This window comes from Trachurus japonicus, chromosome 17 (assembly GCF_045865225.1).
Source record: "Trachurus japonicus isolate A0001 chromosome 17, Traja_1.0".
NCBI classification, from domain to species: domain Eukaryota; kingdom Metazoa; phylum Chordata; class Actinopteri; order Carangiformes; family Carangidae; genus Trachurus; species Trachurus japonicus.
In genome coordinates this window covers 14,094,177-14,113,195 of record NC_140923.1, presented here as the reverse complement: position 1 = coordinate 14,113,195, position 19,019 = coordinate 14,094,177, and the positions used below count along the sequence as shown (strand labels likewise).

Below are 19,019 nucleotides of genomic sequence, written 5' to 3'. Positions count from 1 at the left end.
TTTTTCTGGCACATTACGTGAAAACACCTGGCTCACGTACAGCTCACACACAAAGAGATGAATCAGAACATGATCCAAGGTGGATGTGTGTGTGTGTGTGTGGTGAGATGTACTGTACGTCACTGATCCGCAGAAGAAAACTGCTAAGTCACAGCTGAGTTTAATGACTTGAACTACGAGATTCAAATATTGCTGTATAATAAATATTGCTGGACCCTTGGACCACACGCATGCCACTGTTTTACATTAGTCCTAATGGGGCTGCATTATCAAACGTCAATCAATCAATGTGGTTATAGACACGTCAAATGATTCCCAAACACTCAAAACATTGTTCTGTATTGATGCTGTTGTTTTTTTTGTTTTGTTCCACGTGTTCTTTACCAAAAACTGCACAGGCAAAGCGTTACAGACCACGGTCAAAAAAATTCACCATCTTTCCACAGCACTAATCAAAGCACAACAGATGAGCCTGTGTGTCGTCCAACGTGGCTAAACTATCACTGAACAGGTCTGAACATCACATCAGCGGGTTAATATTGAGGTAATACTGTTCAAACTGGCATTACAAACAAGTGGACAATCACAGAAGCCACCTGCCCCCCAAACCATTAGGATTTTTTTGTATTTTTAAATTTTTTTATCTGTCTTTTATTTCTATTTTATTGGGGATGATGATACTAAGATTTGTGATGCGAGTGCTACCTACACAGCTTCTGATCCAGACAACTGATGATACCATTATTCATAATAAATCATATATCTCACAGGGCGAGTTTAAAATATGTAGAGGTGGAACTGAGGAATCCCTTTCTGTTTCTGTGACATGAGAACTGTAAATGCCCTGATTTAGTTTTTTTGTTTTGTTTTTTTTTATGTTTGTTTTTAATAAAACAGATTAGTGTTCTGAAACTGTGTGTGTGTGCACATCTATTTACAAGAATCTGCCTCTCTTCTTTTAGGTTTGTACAGCATTAACACCGTGACAACTGGTCAGGCTCTATTCGAGAAAAAAAAAAAGAAAAAGAAGAAAAAAAAAAAAGAAAAATCTCCACAGACACAGAGGCCCAACCGGCAATAAAATATCTCAACTACTAAAAACACAATAAAATACATAACACAACTTGATATACATGTAGAAAAAGCCTGAGGTACTTGTCAGAATATCTGAGGTCAGTCTGGAGGAGTAAGCAGCTGAGGGCTTACCCAGTCAAAAACACAAAAACAGAATATTAGCCTCACATAATATCATGGATAGTTATCACATGTTAGCGTTATATTAACAAAGAATACATGTACATCTACAAATCCTTGAGTATCCTGGAATAGTCACAGCAGCATAACGGACATTCAATGTATGGTATTCATGTTATGGTACAACTTATGGCATTGCATTTGAGACAAAGGCAACCATTTGAGCTCTCCTTGCATGACGTACAGTGACTGAGGTATCTGGGGGACTGGTGTCCGGTTGAGTCAACTGAACAAACACCCATGAAAATTAAAAAAAAACTAAACAAAAAACAGACATGTTGCTTACTCAAGTATGGCCCTCGCAAGGATAAAGCCCAAATACCTGTCCATGATTCTTACACTCGCTATCCATTTCAAATCATTTAAGTCTTCAATTCTGGCACACACACACACACACACGTCCACACTCACACAAACACACACGCTTCAAACACAGTTTAAAATCAAGAATGTGTAACATTGCAACTCCAGACAGCATCCGTCAATGCCCCTGGCACTGGCAAAGGAGTAACTCTGAATTTTTTTTTTACAATTTAAAAACAAACGAACAAACAGAAAAAAAAAAATCCAGGAATATGTCCATGATAGCTAGCTGGATAGCTTGCCTCTCAAATTAGAGAAAATATTTCAAAGAAGCTTACTGGATACCTGAGAGGTAGTTCCCCCGGGGGGTGGGGGGGTGGGGGGGGGACGAGACGCTCGTCCCAAAAAATCTTCAAAGAGTTCAAAATGTCCAGTACGACTGTTCGGCTTCCGTTTTCCGCTCGCTCCCTTAGGATAAAACAGCTGTGCTCCAATGTTTTTGATCTTATTTTTCCATTCTGAGGCATTCATGAGTTTAAAACAAGGGAGGACACTCGAGTTGAGAAAGAAAAAAAAAAGGAAAAAAAATAATAATTCAGAGAAGCTTCGACCCCTGAGGAAGATGAATATATTTTTCTAACAGTCTCAAAACGGTTCCTCCGAGGTGTGCAGCACGTTGTCTGAGGTTTGGAGCAGAGATTCATTTCATTTGGCCGCAGACGAACATGACCAAGACAGGAAAACGAAAACAAGAACAACTCATGAGGTAATTAAAAAAAAAACAAACAAACACACACACACACACACACACACACACACTAAGACTAACACAAACGAAATACATGAGGTAATGACAACACTTAAGATTTGACACATGGGTGTTATCAGATGTGCCCATCGCATAGCTTATTACTACTTCAAAAACTACAGCAGATGGATGTGTTAGTAAGATCTGACTTTAAAAACACTGAAAACATTAAAAACACGGGAGAGGGGGGAGAAAAAAAAATACCAGTATCGGGTTTAAAATAGCAGCTGCATTCAAGTTGCTAGTTGTTTTCGTTAAATATTCACGGAGATCCGCTGAGTTTGGGTTTTGAAAAAATTAAAAAGTCAGGAGCTCAGGTGAAGAGGAGGAGGATGGTGTCACCCGTTCAGGTGCTGGACTCTTTGGGAGGTAGGTCCTCGTTGGTGAGAGACGTCACTATGGAGACGGGGCTGTCTGAGGTAGTGCTGCTGATCATCCTGGCGATTTGGCCGATGCGCTCCTCCACGCAGCCGGCCGACAATCGTGCCTCGGCGTCGTGGTCCCAGCATTCCTCGATGGTCTCGCTCATCTGGCTCAAACCCTGCCGAGACGGAAACCCAAAAAATTAGTTGCATGTTCTCATCTCATCGTTCAGACAGCAAAATAAAAGTGATATTTCTGAAATTTCAATTGTTATTTGCAAGTGTTTCCATTGAAAGGTGTTTTGCGAATGAGCTGCAGCAACTCTCGTAAAGTCTAGTCTTGCGATATTCCATAATTCTCATCCCGCAAGACTTTACTTTTGAGGAAAATGGACGTAAGCGTCTTGTGTTTCCATGGTGTTGGGACAGCGATCTCAGCTGTTATTGTATTGTTTTTAACAGAAGACGAAGGCAGCGCTCGATTGCTCAAATACAAAGCCCTTACGTGCAGCAGCGGGAAGGAATAAGGGCTTATTGTGAATGAGGATTTCACAGACGAACTATGGATAAAAAATTTCAAGATCAACCGAACTGAAATAAGTGTTTCCATAACACTTTTGCGATACACTTTTATATACGTCTGAAAAACACTGAGAGCGTAAAAATGTTTTAACAATATTTGAGAGGTTTTTCGAAATGTAGGCGTTTCCATTACCATATTTTTTTATGTGATATTTAGGTTTCGCTTATTTCTTGGGGTAATGGAAACGCACCTACTGTAAAAAACAAACAAACGAACAAACAAACAAACATGTTGAAACTGCAGGAGCTAATTTTTTCTACAGTTAACTCACAGGATGTTTGAGCCAGCACTCCTTGATGGCTGGACGCATCTTCTTGTGCACGACCACATCCTGCAGATCCTCCAGAGAGGGATGCTGGCCGATTTCGTCCTCGAATGGCAGCATGTACTCGCCAACGGTACCTGAGGAGAGGGGCAAGGGGAGGAGGGAAAGCATTACAAAAAGAAGTATTTTGTATTTAAACAGAAACTTCAGCCTCGTTTGCACCTTTGACCTTTGATCAGATGGCTTTCCCAGACAAAAAAAACGAAAACTAAATCCTTTGTTTATTAGGTCAGCCTGAAGCACAGTGACCTTTATCACCCGAGGGCGAAGCCGCATTCCTGCGCCGTTTGACTCACTCACCGTCGGCCTCTGAGCAGCGGGACACCAGCTCCCACAGCACCAAGCCCATGGCGTACATGTCTATCCTCAAAAAGGAGTCTCTCTGGAAGTTGATGGCTCCCTCCAGCACCTCTGGAGCCATGTAGCGCCTCGTACCCACCTGGAAGGACAGCGGAGGGAGAGTGTGTGCATGAGAAGCCACATATAGAGACATATTTTTAAAAAATAACAGAGTCTTTTTTATTCTTATTTAACACCTACATCAGATTTGTGGCTTCTGCTTGTTCTGAATCTTCCCTTATTACCCCCTGGACATTTAACATCATGTAACCACAAGCAGGGCCGTTGTATAGGGGAGAAAGGTGATGATAACTCTAGGGGCCCAGCGCCCAGTGGGGCCCATAAAAGACCCCAGTAGTCTAATCTTTGTATGACTGATTTATTCTGCGTAAGACCCTGACTAATACTCATAGTACACTGTAAAAACTCAACATCTTTCCAAGAATATTTGTCTTATTTCTTGTCCAAATGTCTCATTTCTAGTCAAAACTAATCTCTTTCCACTTAAAATAAGACTCATTACCTAAAAATTAACTTGTTTTTTGATAATTTTCACTTAAATTCACAATAAATAGAAAAATCTGCCAGTGAAAGTTTTTGTGCTTGTAATAAGGAAGAAAAACTTGCTCCACTATCAGATTTTTTCTACTTATTCCAAGTGAAAATATGCTTGAAAGAAGTAAAAAGTGTCTAAAAACAAGCTACTTTTAATATGATGTGTCTTATTTTAAGTATAATGAGATTTGTTTTGACTAGAAATGACATTTTGACTAGAAATAAGACAAATATTCTTGCTAAGATACTTGAGTTTTTGCAGTGTAATGCTGCATTAGCATCAAAACAAAGAATGCTAAATAAAAAACGATAATACACACGTAGTCTAACAAAAAAAAGGAAAAGTTAGGGGGAGGGGCCCACTTGAGTATTCTTTAAGGGGGCCCAGAATTCCTAGCAACGGCCCTGACCACAAGCCAAATAAACCAATGTGAAAAAGCCTTAGTATCAGATTTGCTCCTGGGTATAAACTGGCTCTACTTAAAGCGGCGGCCCTGCAAACTTATCCTGTTCCTCTGTTGCCAGGTTTAAATTCTTTTCCTGATGAATCATTAACCGCTACAACAGGAAACAGGTCCCCGTGTGCTTTATTCATGACTCCGTCCTGCTTTCTGCAGAAACACTGACTCAATCGTGTGTTTTGAATCTCTGTGTCTCTTTCTTTTAAAAACTGGTTTGACACAAGAGAGATGATTCAATTGCAGAAATATTTCACTCCTTTCAAGTCGGTGTGTGTGTGTAACGGAGAAGGTGTAAATTGGAAAAAGCTGTGTGACACCTGAATGTGAATGTATCAGCAAAAATAAAAACACCTCAAAAAACAAAAGTTAGAAGTTACTTCATTACCTGGCCATGAGTATCTCCTGGAGGTTTTCCTGGTTCAAATCGTACAGCGAGTCCAAAGTCCCCAATGATGGCGGTTAAATCATCTCGAACCATCACATTCTTACTCTTGAAGTCCCTGGGAAAAATTATTTTAGACGTTATTACAATCCTGTAATTATAGAAGCGTTGAGTCACACAAATTAGCCCGTGAATTTTCCAAGGTGAGAAGACTAAATCCAGCACAACCAGGAAAAAAAAAAAAGCTCAACTAATAAAAGGCTAGAGGTAAAATTAAATACAGGCTGCTTTTCAGATTCAGATTCACTCAGCTGCTGTTTCTCCTACCTGTGTGCAATAGTGGGTTTTGGCCCCTCCCCCTTGTAGCTGGGAATGTCCTCATGGAGGTAGGCCAAGCCGCGGGACATGGTCTCTGCTATGTGACACAGCTCAGTCCAGGTCACAGTGTTACCCTTCAGGTGGTCCGTCAGCGAGCCCTGCACACACACACAGACAGACACAGACAGACACACACAAGAGAGCAGCAATTAATATCTGCACGTTAATCTAATTTTGAATCAGTGTCATGGGAGATTTGTTTTGCATTTGTGTTTTCTTAAAGAGGAACTATGGAAGTCTGGTTGCTTTCCCTCTGTGTTTTGCTAACCCTCCGCCCGGCCATGTGCATTTGTTTTTAACGATCAATCAAGAGAAAATCCAATGAGATCGACCGTATTAACTTTTTTTTAATCGATATTCATGTCGCGGCGACGGAGGGGGTACATAGACCGTGCAGTGACGTGTTGTTGCTTGCGTGTTATTGTGGAACAACACATTTACTGACATTTTTTTTCCAAAATAACATCTTGTGAAAATGTGAAAATGTTTCATACAATGACTCTTTATGCTCTGGAGTTTTGTTCGTTGCAATTTGGAAACCAAACATTGAAACTCGGCCCCTCCTCTCGGGCTCAACTGTGTAGCCTCCTGCCCCTGACAGCAGCAGCCACACCACCACCACACAGGACTAGAAGCCCATAGGTGATGATGATTAAGACAGATTTCATTTGTACAAGTCTAATGTTTATTTTTGGGCACAAAACTCCAGACCCAACCTTTAATCGAATTTTACTGTGTCCATAAGGCATTTTTAATTCGATATTGCTTAATGCCAATAAAAACATGTGGATGGAAACATTGTTTATGATTCTGGATCTTTCCATAATCTTCAAATATCGATTTTTTTAAATCACGTTTCCATCGTCTCTCTCCGCGCCCTCACAGGCTTCCATACACAGCGTTGCAGCAATCAAGACGCTTGTTAACCGATTATTAAACGTCAACTGATAAGATTAAAATGCTCTATTGAATGTATAGGCTATGTGACTAGGCGTGTGCCCATCAGCAACCCGACCCTCGATTGAGAGGACGATCGATGTTTTGTTTTTTTCCCGCGATAAAACACACGTGCTACAGCAGAGCAGTCACATCCACTGAGCTCTGGATCAGCTGACGGTGCTCAGGTGAGCTCAGATCTTTACATTTTGAACTCGTTTCATACAAAGTGAATGTAGCATAACCACGTGAAACAGCCTGCTTAGTCCCTCTTTAAAGGGATAGTTCAAGATTTTTGCAAATTGGCCCATTGCCATAATCCTTATAGTCATAGCAGTAGGTTTGTTACCTTTAATTGTCGGTGCAAGCTATTTTTAGAACGGCGGAGCAGAGCCGCAAGCTGCTCAGAGCTACGCTACGGAGGCTCATGGGATTTCTTGGTTTCCCCTCATCAAACTCCTCAAATACACAATCCAACAACTCCAAAACGCTCTGATGGACAAGTTGTGACCTGCACATTCACCATGCTATGAGATGATAACGAAATGTTACAAGACGGAGTTGTTTTTGAGATAAATTCATGCAAAACCGCCGATGCGCATTCCTGTCGGGGTGCAGTTTTTCGGCAAGCAGTCTCTGCATTTACCTCAAGAACAACTCTGTCTCATAATGTTCCGTAAGGCCTGGGCAAAAAAAAAAAAAAAATGGAAAGGGACTCCCATATTGTCACATTTTGTAATGACTATAAATCCACTTAAACCCTCTGTAAAGGCACCACGCAGCATAACACTTCTCCCAAAGAGAGACATTAGCAACACAGTGTTTACTATACATAGACTCTGCTTGGGTGGCTGCCCAGTTAGATTCATGTAGATAGAATCACACCACTCCAGTTTTGCCTTGAGTAAACCTTTTAGAAACTAATATTTGGCCACACACCTGTCTCCTGCAGTGAGTGGGTGGGATTACAGGCCTCTGAAGGCTCTGCCCACATCTGCATGTGAGGCATTTAGACGACATGTGTAAAATGTAGTTACATGCAAATCCTGTATCTATGAGAAACAATGCAACATCTCTAGTGATTATTCCTGATTTGTTGTCGTGTGTGCATGGTGTTATTTATCAGTTGATAATAAATAATGACACACAATGGACCAAGTGAAAACATTTCACAGGTGTTATAATAACATGAAGCCTTGAAACTCATTGCACAAATATGCTCCAGCAGCTCTTGTTGTAGCTTTTATTATTCAAGGCAAGGTTTTCTAACGGTCTTATACTGTTATTGGTGTCATTTTCAAATCTTGTAGTATATGACATAAGTGCTTGTATTTTTTTTTTTTTTACGCCACATGCTTAAAAACAAAATGAGCTATCTCTTTAAAGCATGCTGGGAACAACAGGCGAACCATAAGTAATAAAATCCCGTCTTTAATAAAAGCTGTGGGGGTCTTTTGTTGAGGTAAATAAACGGACCTATGCCTTTATTGGAAAGCTCTCCTGGTCAACACTGCAGCCCTATAACCTCACCATGGTTCTGCTATATGTGGGTATATAAGGTTGTGTAAGACGAGACGTGTGTCCTCACCCTCTCGTGAAACTCTGTGATGAGCCACAGCTCCGTCTCCAGGTTGCTGCCGTGCTTTTCTGCAGCGATGTAGCGCAGGATGTTTTCATGTCGCATCCCAGGAGTTATGAAAATGTCCCGCTCGTTCTGCCATGACTGCTTATCCTACACGAACACACACACACACACACACAGACACACACACAAATCAGTTATGTTTAGGTCTTCGTGACTCACACAAGCAATTTAGAAAATAACAGGCTCCACTCTTCGTGTTTATGTTACACAGAGCTGGTAGCCTTGGTTCGTGTCTCTTATATATCAGAATTAGGGCTGAACAATCTACTATACAAGCAGCTATTGTGATTTCAATGTGATTTGTCATATTTACTTTCATTTTCACTTAATAAAAACAAAGTTAATGATGTGATTTTTGTTGGTCTTGTCCCTTCACATCTTGACATTGACCGATCGTCTCAGTAGCAGCAACATTTATGGTGCTGACAATGCTTAACAATGTGGTGGATAACACATTTTACCTTCAAAAAACTAAACTAAACTATCTATCTATCATGTGAGAGTTGGATATTGCACTTGGCCATGTAGCCCTAACTGAAACGAAATCATCCTTTTTAATCAAAAACATCTAACGATATTAACAATCCTGGAAACCTCACACCCAGAATTCATAAAAAGGCAAAATCCAAAATCAAAGATGAACTATTTAAATGAAAAATACTATTTCTGGTGTGTAACTAAGGTAGTGCCCGGAAATTATAGAGTGCATTCAGAATATAAAATGTATTGTAACTGTATATTCTCGTGTTGTTTTCCAATATTTTATAGTTACATGCAAAATAAGATGTTTGCATGTTTTATAACTGCTGTGAGTTTATGTTTTTTGTTGTTGTTGCAGGATACACATTTTTCTTAACACTGTGACTCAAACATAATGTGAAAACATGAGAGGCAAAAACTGAGGCTAAAAAACACTATTAAACAAGATAAAAACATATATTTGTAATTTATGTGACATCCAAGAGGTGGAGAATAAAATTCATTTTGTGTTCTATTGTCCTTTCTATGAATCTATAAGACAAAAATTGTTCAGTAAAGTAGATCCAAATAACGAATTTGTGTGGTTAGACGATGCTGAGAAGCTAAAACTTCTTTTTCATTTGAATATTTTTGCATTTTCTTTATTTCTTGAAAAGGCCTGGGCAATGAGACGAAGAGCGATATATAGTTGAGTACTGAAAGTAATCTGAATTTGTTTATTTATGTCACACTTGTGTGGCAGGTAACACCAACAGGAAGGACTGTCTAGTTTTTGTTTTTTTGTATTTGTTATTGTGTCTTGTAATCTCGTATGGGATTATTCATTCATTCATATATGTCTTGGGTTATTGTTGCTTCATACCTGAACAGGGAAGATCTTTACAGCGACATATTCGCTCATCAGCTGGGCCTTCCACACACAACCAAATCGCCCCCTGGCTTTGATTTCCAGCAGCTGCAGAGGTTTCAGACCCACCAGGGGCGATGGGGGAGTGGGTCCTGGATCCTAAATAACAGAAAAAAAGAAAAAACCTGTCATTCTTCTGCCACAGACTGCCCCTCACACAGGTGGGCTGCTTCAGATGGGGGTCAGAGTTTAAAGCGTGTTTGTTCGTGTCCTCCCGTCCCGTCCCGTCTCACCTCGCTAAGGTCCACGTGGCCGTAGGGAGGTTTGCGGTGGCGGTACATCCACAAGGCCAGGACGAGGGCCAGGGACAGCACACAGAGAGGCAGCAGGGAGTAGACCAGCACGTTGAGCAGCGACGGCACTCTGGGTGGAGGCCGGATTTTCACTGTGGAGGAGGAACAGAATAATTACAGCATGTCAGTGTTACCAGCATGTAGGTTATTAGCAGCAACACAGATATCCCTCACAGACTGTTTTTTAAAAAGCAAAGTAATATTTTATCAAGATTTTCTGACCTTGACGCTTGACTGACAAATAACTGGACTCTATAGAAATAAACTGGAAAGTGGCAGCCTCCGTTTTGTCAAATAATCATGTGTTAATGACAATTAATTTTCCACCGAGGCCATTTTGAATAATAAAAACAACTTATAGCTAAACAGTAAAATGTTGAGCCTTAAAGGGATAGTAGCATTTTTTTTAAGTGGGGTTGTATGATCTACAAATAGCCCCTAAGTACTTTAATTGCAGTAGAAGACTCTCTGCACTCCTCCCGTTAGCAATGCCAGCCCATAATAGCCCTGCCCAGAGATTCACAACATACAGTGTTGTGAACAGACCCAAAGAAACGGCCTATTTTCACGGCCTAAAAGAGGTTTTACCTGAAAAAAAAATACACAGTTCCATTGTTCGCTATAATATAATTTTTTCCAGCCCTTCAAAGTGCAGGAAAAACACAGTTTTTATTTGGACCTAACCAACTGCTGATCGGCGGGCGCTAACCCTGGGCGGAGGGATACGTGAGTTGGTTAAGTCCAAATAAAAACTGTGTTTTTCCTGCACTTTGAAGGGCTGGAAAAAATTATATTATAGCGAACAATGGAACTGTGTATTTTTTTTCACATAAAACCTCTTTTAGGCCGTGAAAATAGGCCGTTTCTTTGGGTCTGTTCACAACACTGTATGTTGTAAATCTCTGGGCAGGGCTATTATGGGCTGGCATTGCTAACAGGAGGAGTGCAGAGAGTCTTCTACTGCAATTAAAGTACTTAGGGGCTATTTGTAGATCATACAACCCCACTTTAAAAAAATGCTACTATCCCTTTAAAGGGACTACGAGGAGTTTCGGAAAGTGTGAGTGTTTTCACACTACATTTCCCATGAGCCTCTGTGCGCACGGTGAAATTCTTGGACTGGCGCAAGACGGACGAAAGTGAAAGCTTTTGCCAGGAATGTTTTTATTCATCAAGAGCGAAATTTGGAGGTTCGAAGACGATCAGATACCGTCATATAGTCCCAACCATAAACGATGCCAACTAGCGATCCGGCGGCGTTATTCCCATGACCCGCCGGGCAGCGTCCGGGAAACTGAAACTAGGAAATGCTGGGCGGATCGACCACTAAATAATAATATCAACATAACTATAAAGACACAACTATATATTTATCGAAATGGATCTGTTAACATGTGTGTTTAAGGTAGATTCATCAAAAGAAACTTGTAAGAAAAAACATGCACATCCAAAAAGGCCCACTTGGGATGGGTGCAGGATCGAAGGAGGGAACACTAAAGAAGCTCCCTTAGACAAGGATTTATTAGCACGTGACGTTTCAAGCAAGACGCTCTTTTTCAAACTGCTGTGTGCGTCTTGCTCGAACCGTCACATGCTAATAAATCCTTGTCTAAGGGAGCTTCTTTTGGTGTGTGGATTTTTTTTCATCTCTTTATTAAGGTAGATTCATCCACATTAATTTGAGGCTGTTTTATAACCAAAAGCAAACTCCTCTGTGTCTCTTTAAATACACGTTTGCCACAAGAGTTTGAACCATTATATTTTAGCAATCCTTGCAGAAAAACATGTGCTTATGTAAACACAAGGAATATTGGCTTATTGATTGGTTATAGGAACTCCCCTCATGTCAGTAGTTGTCCATATCAGTCAGGCCCAAGCTCCAACATGTCTGGTTGTTGTGTCGTTAACAGCCAGCTGACTTCCACTTTGTAACATTTATCCTTTTCAGGGTCATCGTTATGTTTTTTTAATGTAATATTTTCTGCAAATGTAGCACAGATTAGCTGAAAATGCCCGGGGCCCAGACTATTTCCTGATGCCTCCTCCTCCTCCTCCTCCCAAAAATATACATTTAAATCATATATTCTTTTTACAAATAGTTGCCTAACGGCTCACAGTAACGGCGGGTCATTACATTTTGTTTATTCACTACTAGACGCAGGCCTAACCTCAAGCTCTCACTACTCAGAGGGGGGAAAAAGGCAAAGAGCCATTTTTTGTGTTTGTACTGTATGTGGGATGCATTTGCTGCTCACCTCGGTTGCCACTGCCAATCATGTCAGGAAGGTGGGTGAATCGTTCATTGCAGTAGTTTCCCTCGCAGCAGCAGAAGAAGACCTGAGGGTTTTCCTCCATGGAGACACACTCTTGCCTAAAAAACAGCAGATGAGACACAAACACACACACACACACACACACACACACACTCCACATTATTGCTCCGATAAACCAACAACACACACGTCAAAGCTGCTTTAATAATTAAAAACGGAGCCAAAACATCATGACAGTAAAACCAACGCAGCATTTTGGGATGTTGACTTCAACTTGAGGGACCAAGTAAAACTCTTCTGCTTCTGTTGTTGATGAAATATTGAAGCGTACAGTAATATTGTGACTTCAGAGATGGAAATGATGTCACATCTGAGTTAACGAGTTGGTAACAAGTCAGAAACTCAGGCCTTTTGTTAGCTAATGTTGTTGTTAGGATTGTCAACTAATACCAGCCGATAGCAACACACTACATGATAGTTTGTGCGTGAAAGCACATAACAACATGTCTACAGGTAGAAGTTGCACAGTACTCTCAATCTGACTAATTTAATGACACAAAACCAAGACTAAGTGGCTGATAAACAGTGAAACATTCAGCTTTTATTTGCTGCAGCCACCTTGGATTGCGAACTCAGGGTAACCGAGCTTCAGAGCGAGTTTATGACGACATAGCCGACTGGATACTCAGAAAATCTAACTTCTGAGACGTAGATGAGCCATATTCATTCTGTGAATTCACTTAAACCTTTCATTATTTGATGATGGAACTATGTTAGCGCATAATATTAAAGGGATAGTTCAACATTTTGGCAAATTGGCCCATTGCCATAATCGCTATAGTCATAGCAGTAGGTTTGTTACCTTTAATTGTCAGTGCAAGCTATTTTTTAGAACGGCAGAGCAGAGCCGCGAGCTGCTCAGAGCTACGCTATGGAGGCTCATGGGATTTCTTGGTTTCCCTCATCAAACTCATCAAATACACAATCCAAAAAACAAAACAACTCTGTCTTGTAACGTTCTGTTATTATCTCATAGTGTGGTGAATGTGCAGGTCACAACTTGTCCACGAGAGCGTTTTGGAGTTGTTGGATTGTGTATTTGATGAGTTTGATGAGGGAAACCAAGAAATCCCATTAGCCTCTGTAGCGTAGCTCTGAGCAGCTCGCGGCTCTGCTCCACCGTTCTAAAAATAGCCTGCAATTAAAGGTAACAAACCTACTGCTATGACTATAGGGATTATGGCAATGGACCAATTTGCCAAAATGTTGAACTATCCCTTTAACACAAAGGACTCAATTTATAGCCTAGTCCTGTGTGATTAAATGTACTTCTTTTGAATATACAACAATCAAATCTAACATTAAAGCTGGTGACTGTATCTGTGAGACGTTTTAAAGGTTCATTCTGAATCAAATGTAATTTAATCTGAAACCTAATTTGTAGTTTTAATTATTTTCCACGACTTCTTGGCTTATACACACAGATCAATCACAACATTAAAACCAGTCACCTGCTTTCATATTATGGCTGGTTGGTTTATTACCTCATTACTCCCAAGTCAGAAAATGTTCCCAAATTCAGTCAGAGGGAGCGCTGGATCTCTAACACAGCACATCCCTGCTCTTTAATACCACAATTAATCTTTGTGACACTGTCTCTTAACTTGCCGAGACCTGCCCACCTGTTCGTCGCTTTCATTTTTTTTACAGAGCTTTTCTCTCAGATTGAACTGACCAGGAGCAAATTTACTTTCCCGGGTCCCATTATATTCCCTCTGTGTAATTACAGCCAACAGCACTTCAAGCCAGAGCAATTTCCCTGGAAACCGTCAACATATTTTGCAGCTGCGTCCAAAGTAACCTACAATTTATATGCGTTCACGCTCTCTCTCTCTCTCTTTTTTTTGCTAAACCTGCTTTTGATTTAATGTAGTCACATGCTGATCATCATCAAAAAGCCACAGACTCACTGAAAAACAGCCGTCACTTAACCGCTATTCAACAACTCCAGTCTTGACCCTGAAATACTCCAGACACCGCGGGCCAATCTCACAACTACTTTTTACATTTAGCACTAGAAAAGCTGCCAAGTGCTGCACAAAAAAGGAGCTATTTTATGCACAGCTGTGTCGTCTCTAAGATCCATTATTGCGGCTCTCTTTTCTCCAGCTCGCCTTCGAAACGAGCCACCAGAGGTCTCCCAGCTTGTTCAGAAAAACGCTGTGGCTGGAATATTAAAAAACTAGATAAGTCTGATTGTGACACACAAGTCTGCACAGGCTGCTGCTGATAAAAAAAAGGGTTTTTGAAATTCTCCTCCTGACTTAACTCAAATCCCGAGCGGTCTAGCTGGTGCTGCCGTATCTGTATCTGCCGTCACTGGACTGTGGACACTGAGCAGCAAACTAGCCGGTTATTTCCAGAGAGAATAAATGGGAGCTGTGCTGGTCGCAGAGCGTTTCCCAAAATAAACTCCTACTTGTGGGAACCCCCCCCCCCCTCAATCTGTCTCCATTTTATATCAAGATTAACTTCAACCTGTTATACATTTATAAGTACATTCATATGTTGTGTAGACACAGTAAGCTCTGTGCCCTCTGCTTTGTCTGGTTTTATACGCAAAGCAATTATTGGATTCATAGAGCAGCATCAAATTAAAATGAATCAATAGCTATTTCTTTTGTTATTGTTGCTCTCAGCTACTCTGCAAGTAAAAATTGAACAGATTTGCTTGTATCAGCTTCTCAAATTTGCATAATTTCTACTTTTCTGTGTCGTATATCATTGTAAATGGATTATCTATGAGGTTTGGAGAATTGATCACACATTTGTTTGACATTTTACAGTTAAACTGATGAAAACAATCAGTAGTTGCAGCCCTGTATCATTGTGTTTGCAGCTTAATGTGCATATTTACACTGCGTGATGTGTATTGGGACTAATGTCTGAGATAAAAGGGACTGTAAATAAGCCTTTCAGTCAATATGTTAATGGGCCACAGTTAATCTGGTAATGTGCATATCCTGCATCTCATTGTTATGGGCCATTGTTTTCTGCTCAGCTGGGATGTTTTTACAAGCAAAGTGAGAACTGCTGCTCCCTCAGCATGAGATGACAGAGCTGTGTCCGACCCCTTGGTGAAAACCTATAGACATTCAAATGCTAAAAAGGGGGGAAGACAGCTCAATTGTCACCATCTGAGTAGCTGCAAAGTGCAAATGTTTCTTTTTTTTCCTAATTTTTCCACTTGATTGGCAAACTGACAAATTGTTTTCTGTGTTGGAGCTGCTGTTTGTGGCCCTGAGGACGCCCCAGGTCATAGGAATAAAGATGCGGATGCTGTTGCACTCGCTGCCAGTCGCTCTGGGCGTGAGCCAGAAACCTGAAACATAAAAAATGTTAGAAATCACGGGTGGAGAGACGACCTCACTCAGTGACCCGACCTGTCATAGCAGTTGAAGTCGTCCAGCCAGCAGCCTTTCTTCACCAGCTTGATGGTCCCTGAGGAGTTGAGCCAGGAGGCATAACAGTGCAGTCGCTTGTCCTTCTCCCCCTCGCAGCGCTCGAAGCCGCTCTGGTTGGTCCTCTCCGTACGCCAGTTATCATTGTAGTACACGCACTCCCGGGTCTCTGCTTCGCCCAGACTGTACCCTGTAGATGGACAGAAGACCTCAGTCAGATCACAACGTAAATGAATTGAACCTCAGAGGGGCGGAAACAGAGACATATGGCGCAGGATCCGTTCAGTCAGTGGCACGAAAGAAACATCTCTCCGTGCAGAGCCTCTCTATCATCACTCTGGCACATGGCCAAGTTTGGGAGCTCTCTGTAGTAAAAAAAAAAAAAAGGGAGTTCCTCTGGGCTAAGAAATTGTTGCTGAATAGTAGCTCAGCATAATACCATTCACGGAAAAAAATCTTTTCAGAGCCTAACAAGTGGGAAAAAAAGAGGAAAATGACAGGATTTAATTGGCAGTGGAAGAACAATGATCTGCCCTGCTGTGGTATAGAAACACCACACACACTCTTTCTCACACACACACAGAGCGAGAACATGCTACGTGTATAGATAAGGACTCGTGCATCCTCCTGAAGTATGACACATCTGGAAGGACAGATAAGACCTTCTTCTTTAAGAGGAAACCAAGCCCAAATGTGACAATAGCTGTCAGTCTCCTGATGTTGAACGTTTCCTTACAGGGAGAAGAGAAGAAAAAAAAAAAAGCCTTTTATTATCCCTCTTAGTGGATTTAATGTTGGACACACTCACGGGGGGCAAATGGGAGACATGTTTCTGATGAACAGTAAAGCAGATAACACGGAGCGTGGCGTGTCATTCACAACATCTTATGGACATTCAAGCCTAATCTTTGTTCACAGGGGGAAAAAAAATAGTGCCTGTCTCTTTAAATCCCTGCCTATAGGAGGCTGCCCATCCCCCAGTGTTACCCCCACCAACCCATTACACACACACACATATACACACACATACACACACTCACAGGCACACATCCACCACTTACACATCCATGCATTTAGCTGTCCGGCAGCAGCATACAATGGACTTCATTATGGTGATATAGGGATGTATGTAATAACCAAACATGGTGCTCATTATTAAAGGAAGGAAGGTTGTAAGGACAAATAACACAAATATATGTATACGCACACATACACACACATACACACAGAGCAGTGATGCTCAATGCTCCATTGAGCCGAGATGGCATTTCTGATATCTGTGGTCACATGATCCGGGAGGACTTTTACTACAAGATCATTCCCTAACCCCCCCCACCCACCCACCCTCCCTCTGTCACTTACTGAGGCTTACACCACAACAACATGAATTCTGGAGAAGCAGCTTATACACTATATAGCTACACTCCCCGAGTCCTAATCTATAAACCATAAAGGCATTAAACCACTGAGCTATTTGCCACACAGGAGACAGCTGTGCCTCAATGAAAATGTTATCATTGTTCGAGGAAAACATACCAAAAAAAAGAGAGAGAAAAGGGGAAATCATTTCATCAACAGGAGCAAAGGAGGGGGAAACGTGGATGATACTGTTTATAAAAATAGATGTGGTGTCATTTTAAACTAGGCTAGATGTGCGTTAATGTTAATGTGTAAGCAAAAAAAAAGACAACAGTCTCCCATATGAGTTGCAAAACAAAAGAAAAACAAGCCTCATGCTCAATTTCACGTGGCAGGCTTTGGAAATGGGAGCCGAGTGTGTGTAACAGTAACCTGAATTCACAGCTGATGATGTCTCTTCTTGCAAATCAAACCACATTGATTTTGTTTATTTCAAACAAATAAACCAACAACATTAACAAGAGAAAGAAAGAAAGAAAGAAAACAAATCAAAACAAAAGGAGGAAGTGTGTATGTGTGTGTGTGTGTGTGTGTATCCCCCTCCTCTTGTTCAGGCTGTAACCACAAAACAAGAGTGCAGACCTGAGATGTAGCCTATAAGGTTTCAGGATGTTGATGCAGCTGCTGCCTTCTATTTCTGCCACTGTTAAGAAAGGCGAGGGGGGCGGGGGGCGCAACAGTTCTACATTTGGATATAAATATATATATTTTAAATATTCCACAGCGCTAAAACGCCATATTTAACGACAATGAGATGTATATGTTTAATGTAAAATAAAATAAAATAAAAAAGGCAGCAGCTATTGCTTTAATAATTCTCCAGGGAGGGGAAAATATATGTGTTTAAGCGACAAACAGAGAAAAGCCGATTATGGTGGAGAGAATAAACCCCAACCCAACCACAGCTGAACGACAAGCATCCACTGCCAACAAACTTTAACACAACCTACTACTATACAACAAAACGTAGAGAAAAAAAGCGAACTCGTGCGCGGGGTTTGGAAAGCCACACGCGCGTACACACACATAGCAAACGGACCCAGCTCGCGACAATGTAACAAATTAAGAAAGAAGAGGGGGAAAGAGAAGAGGAGAGGAGAAGATAGGAAAAGCTTACCTGCGCACAAAGTTCCCAGAAGAAGTGAACAAGTCAGCCATGAAAAAGACATGTTCCGTGTTAAATGCAGCACAGAGATTTCCCCCCGCTTTCCGTCGCGAACATTTAATAAAACTCAGCTCGTTGTCCAAAACATGAGTCCAGCGGGGGATCAAAACGACCACAGGCCTCCTTATACTCCGGTCCCTCCAGCAGCAGTCCGACCACCACGACCACCACCACCACCACCACCAACCAGGAGCAGCACCAACACCACCTTCTCCTTCTCCTCCTCTTCTGCCTCTTCTTCCTCCTCCACCACCACCGCCACAGCGCGTGTCAATAGCCGCGCGACGGTGCAACAATGTTGCGAGGAGGAAGAGAGAAAAAAAACCCACAAAAAAAAAGAAAAACAGGAGCGATTAATGGACCGTCGGGCTCTTTCAGTCCATCACCAAACGCGGCGTTTCTCTTCCAAACACCGAGTGGGAAGCAGCAGAACCATCCGAGACGAAACCCCGGCGCTGTTTTATCTGTTTTTACTCCTTTTTTTCTTTTCTCTCTTTGAGGTTATTCACTTGAGTAGTATAGCTATAGCACCGCTGCGTCGGGAGGTCGGTCGGGGTTTACATGCATGTTACTGATCTGTGTCCAAAATGGCTTCTAAATGGGGAATGGGCTGCAAACAGGGAAACCCGGATGTGTAAACACAAAGAGGGGAATTCAGGCAGCCAGCGAGCGAGTGACCTTAACGCGACA

At 41.5% G+C, this 19,019-nt stretch overlaps 1 protein-coding gene across 1 annotated transcript; it reads right to left on the bottom strand.

Annotated features, from left to right (window-relative positions):
* Positions 1–2,619: 2,619 nt before the first annotated feature.
* Positions 2,620–18,925, bottom strand: LOC146970274 (activin receptor type-2B-like). The gene is made up of 11 exons (XM_085803849.1): positions 18,282–18,925; positions 15,728–15,935; positions 12,267–12,382; positions 9,952–10,103; positions 9,674–9,817; positions 8,275–8,418; positions 5,700–5,848; positions 5,376–5,490; positions 3,936–4,074; positions 3,582–3,712; positions 2,620–2,906 (listed from the first exon to the last, which is right to left on the bottom strand). Exons 1-11 carry the CDS (start codon positions 18,331–18,333, stop codon positions 2,712–2,714), a joined length of 1,545 nt encoding a protein of 514 aa, XP_085659975.1. The 5' UTR covers positions 18,334–18,925; the 3' UTR covers positions 2,620–2,711.
* Positions 18,926–19,019: the final 94 nt, after the last annotated feature.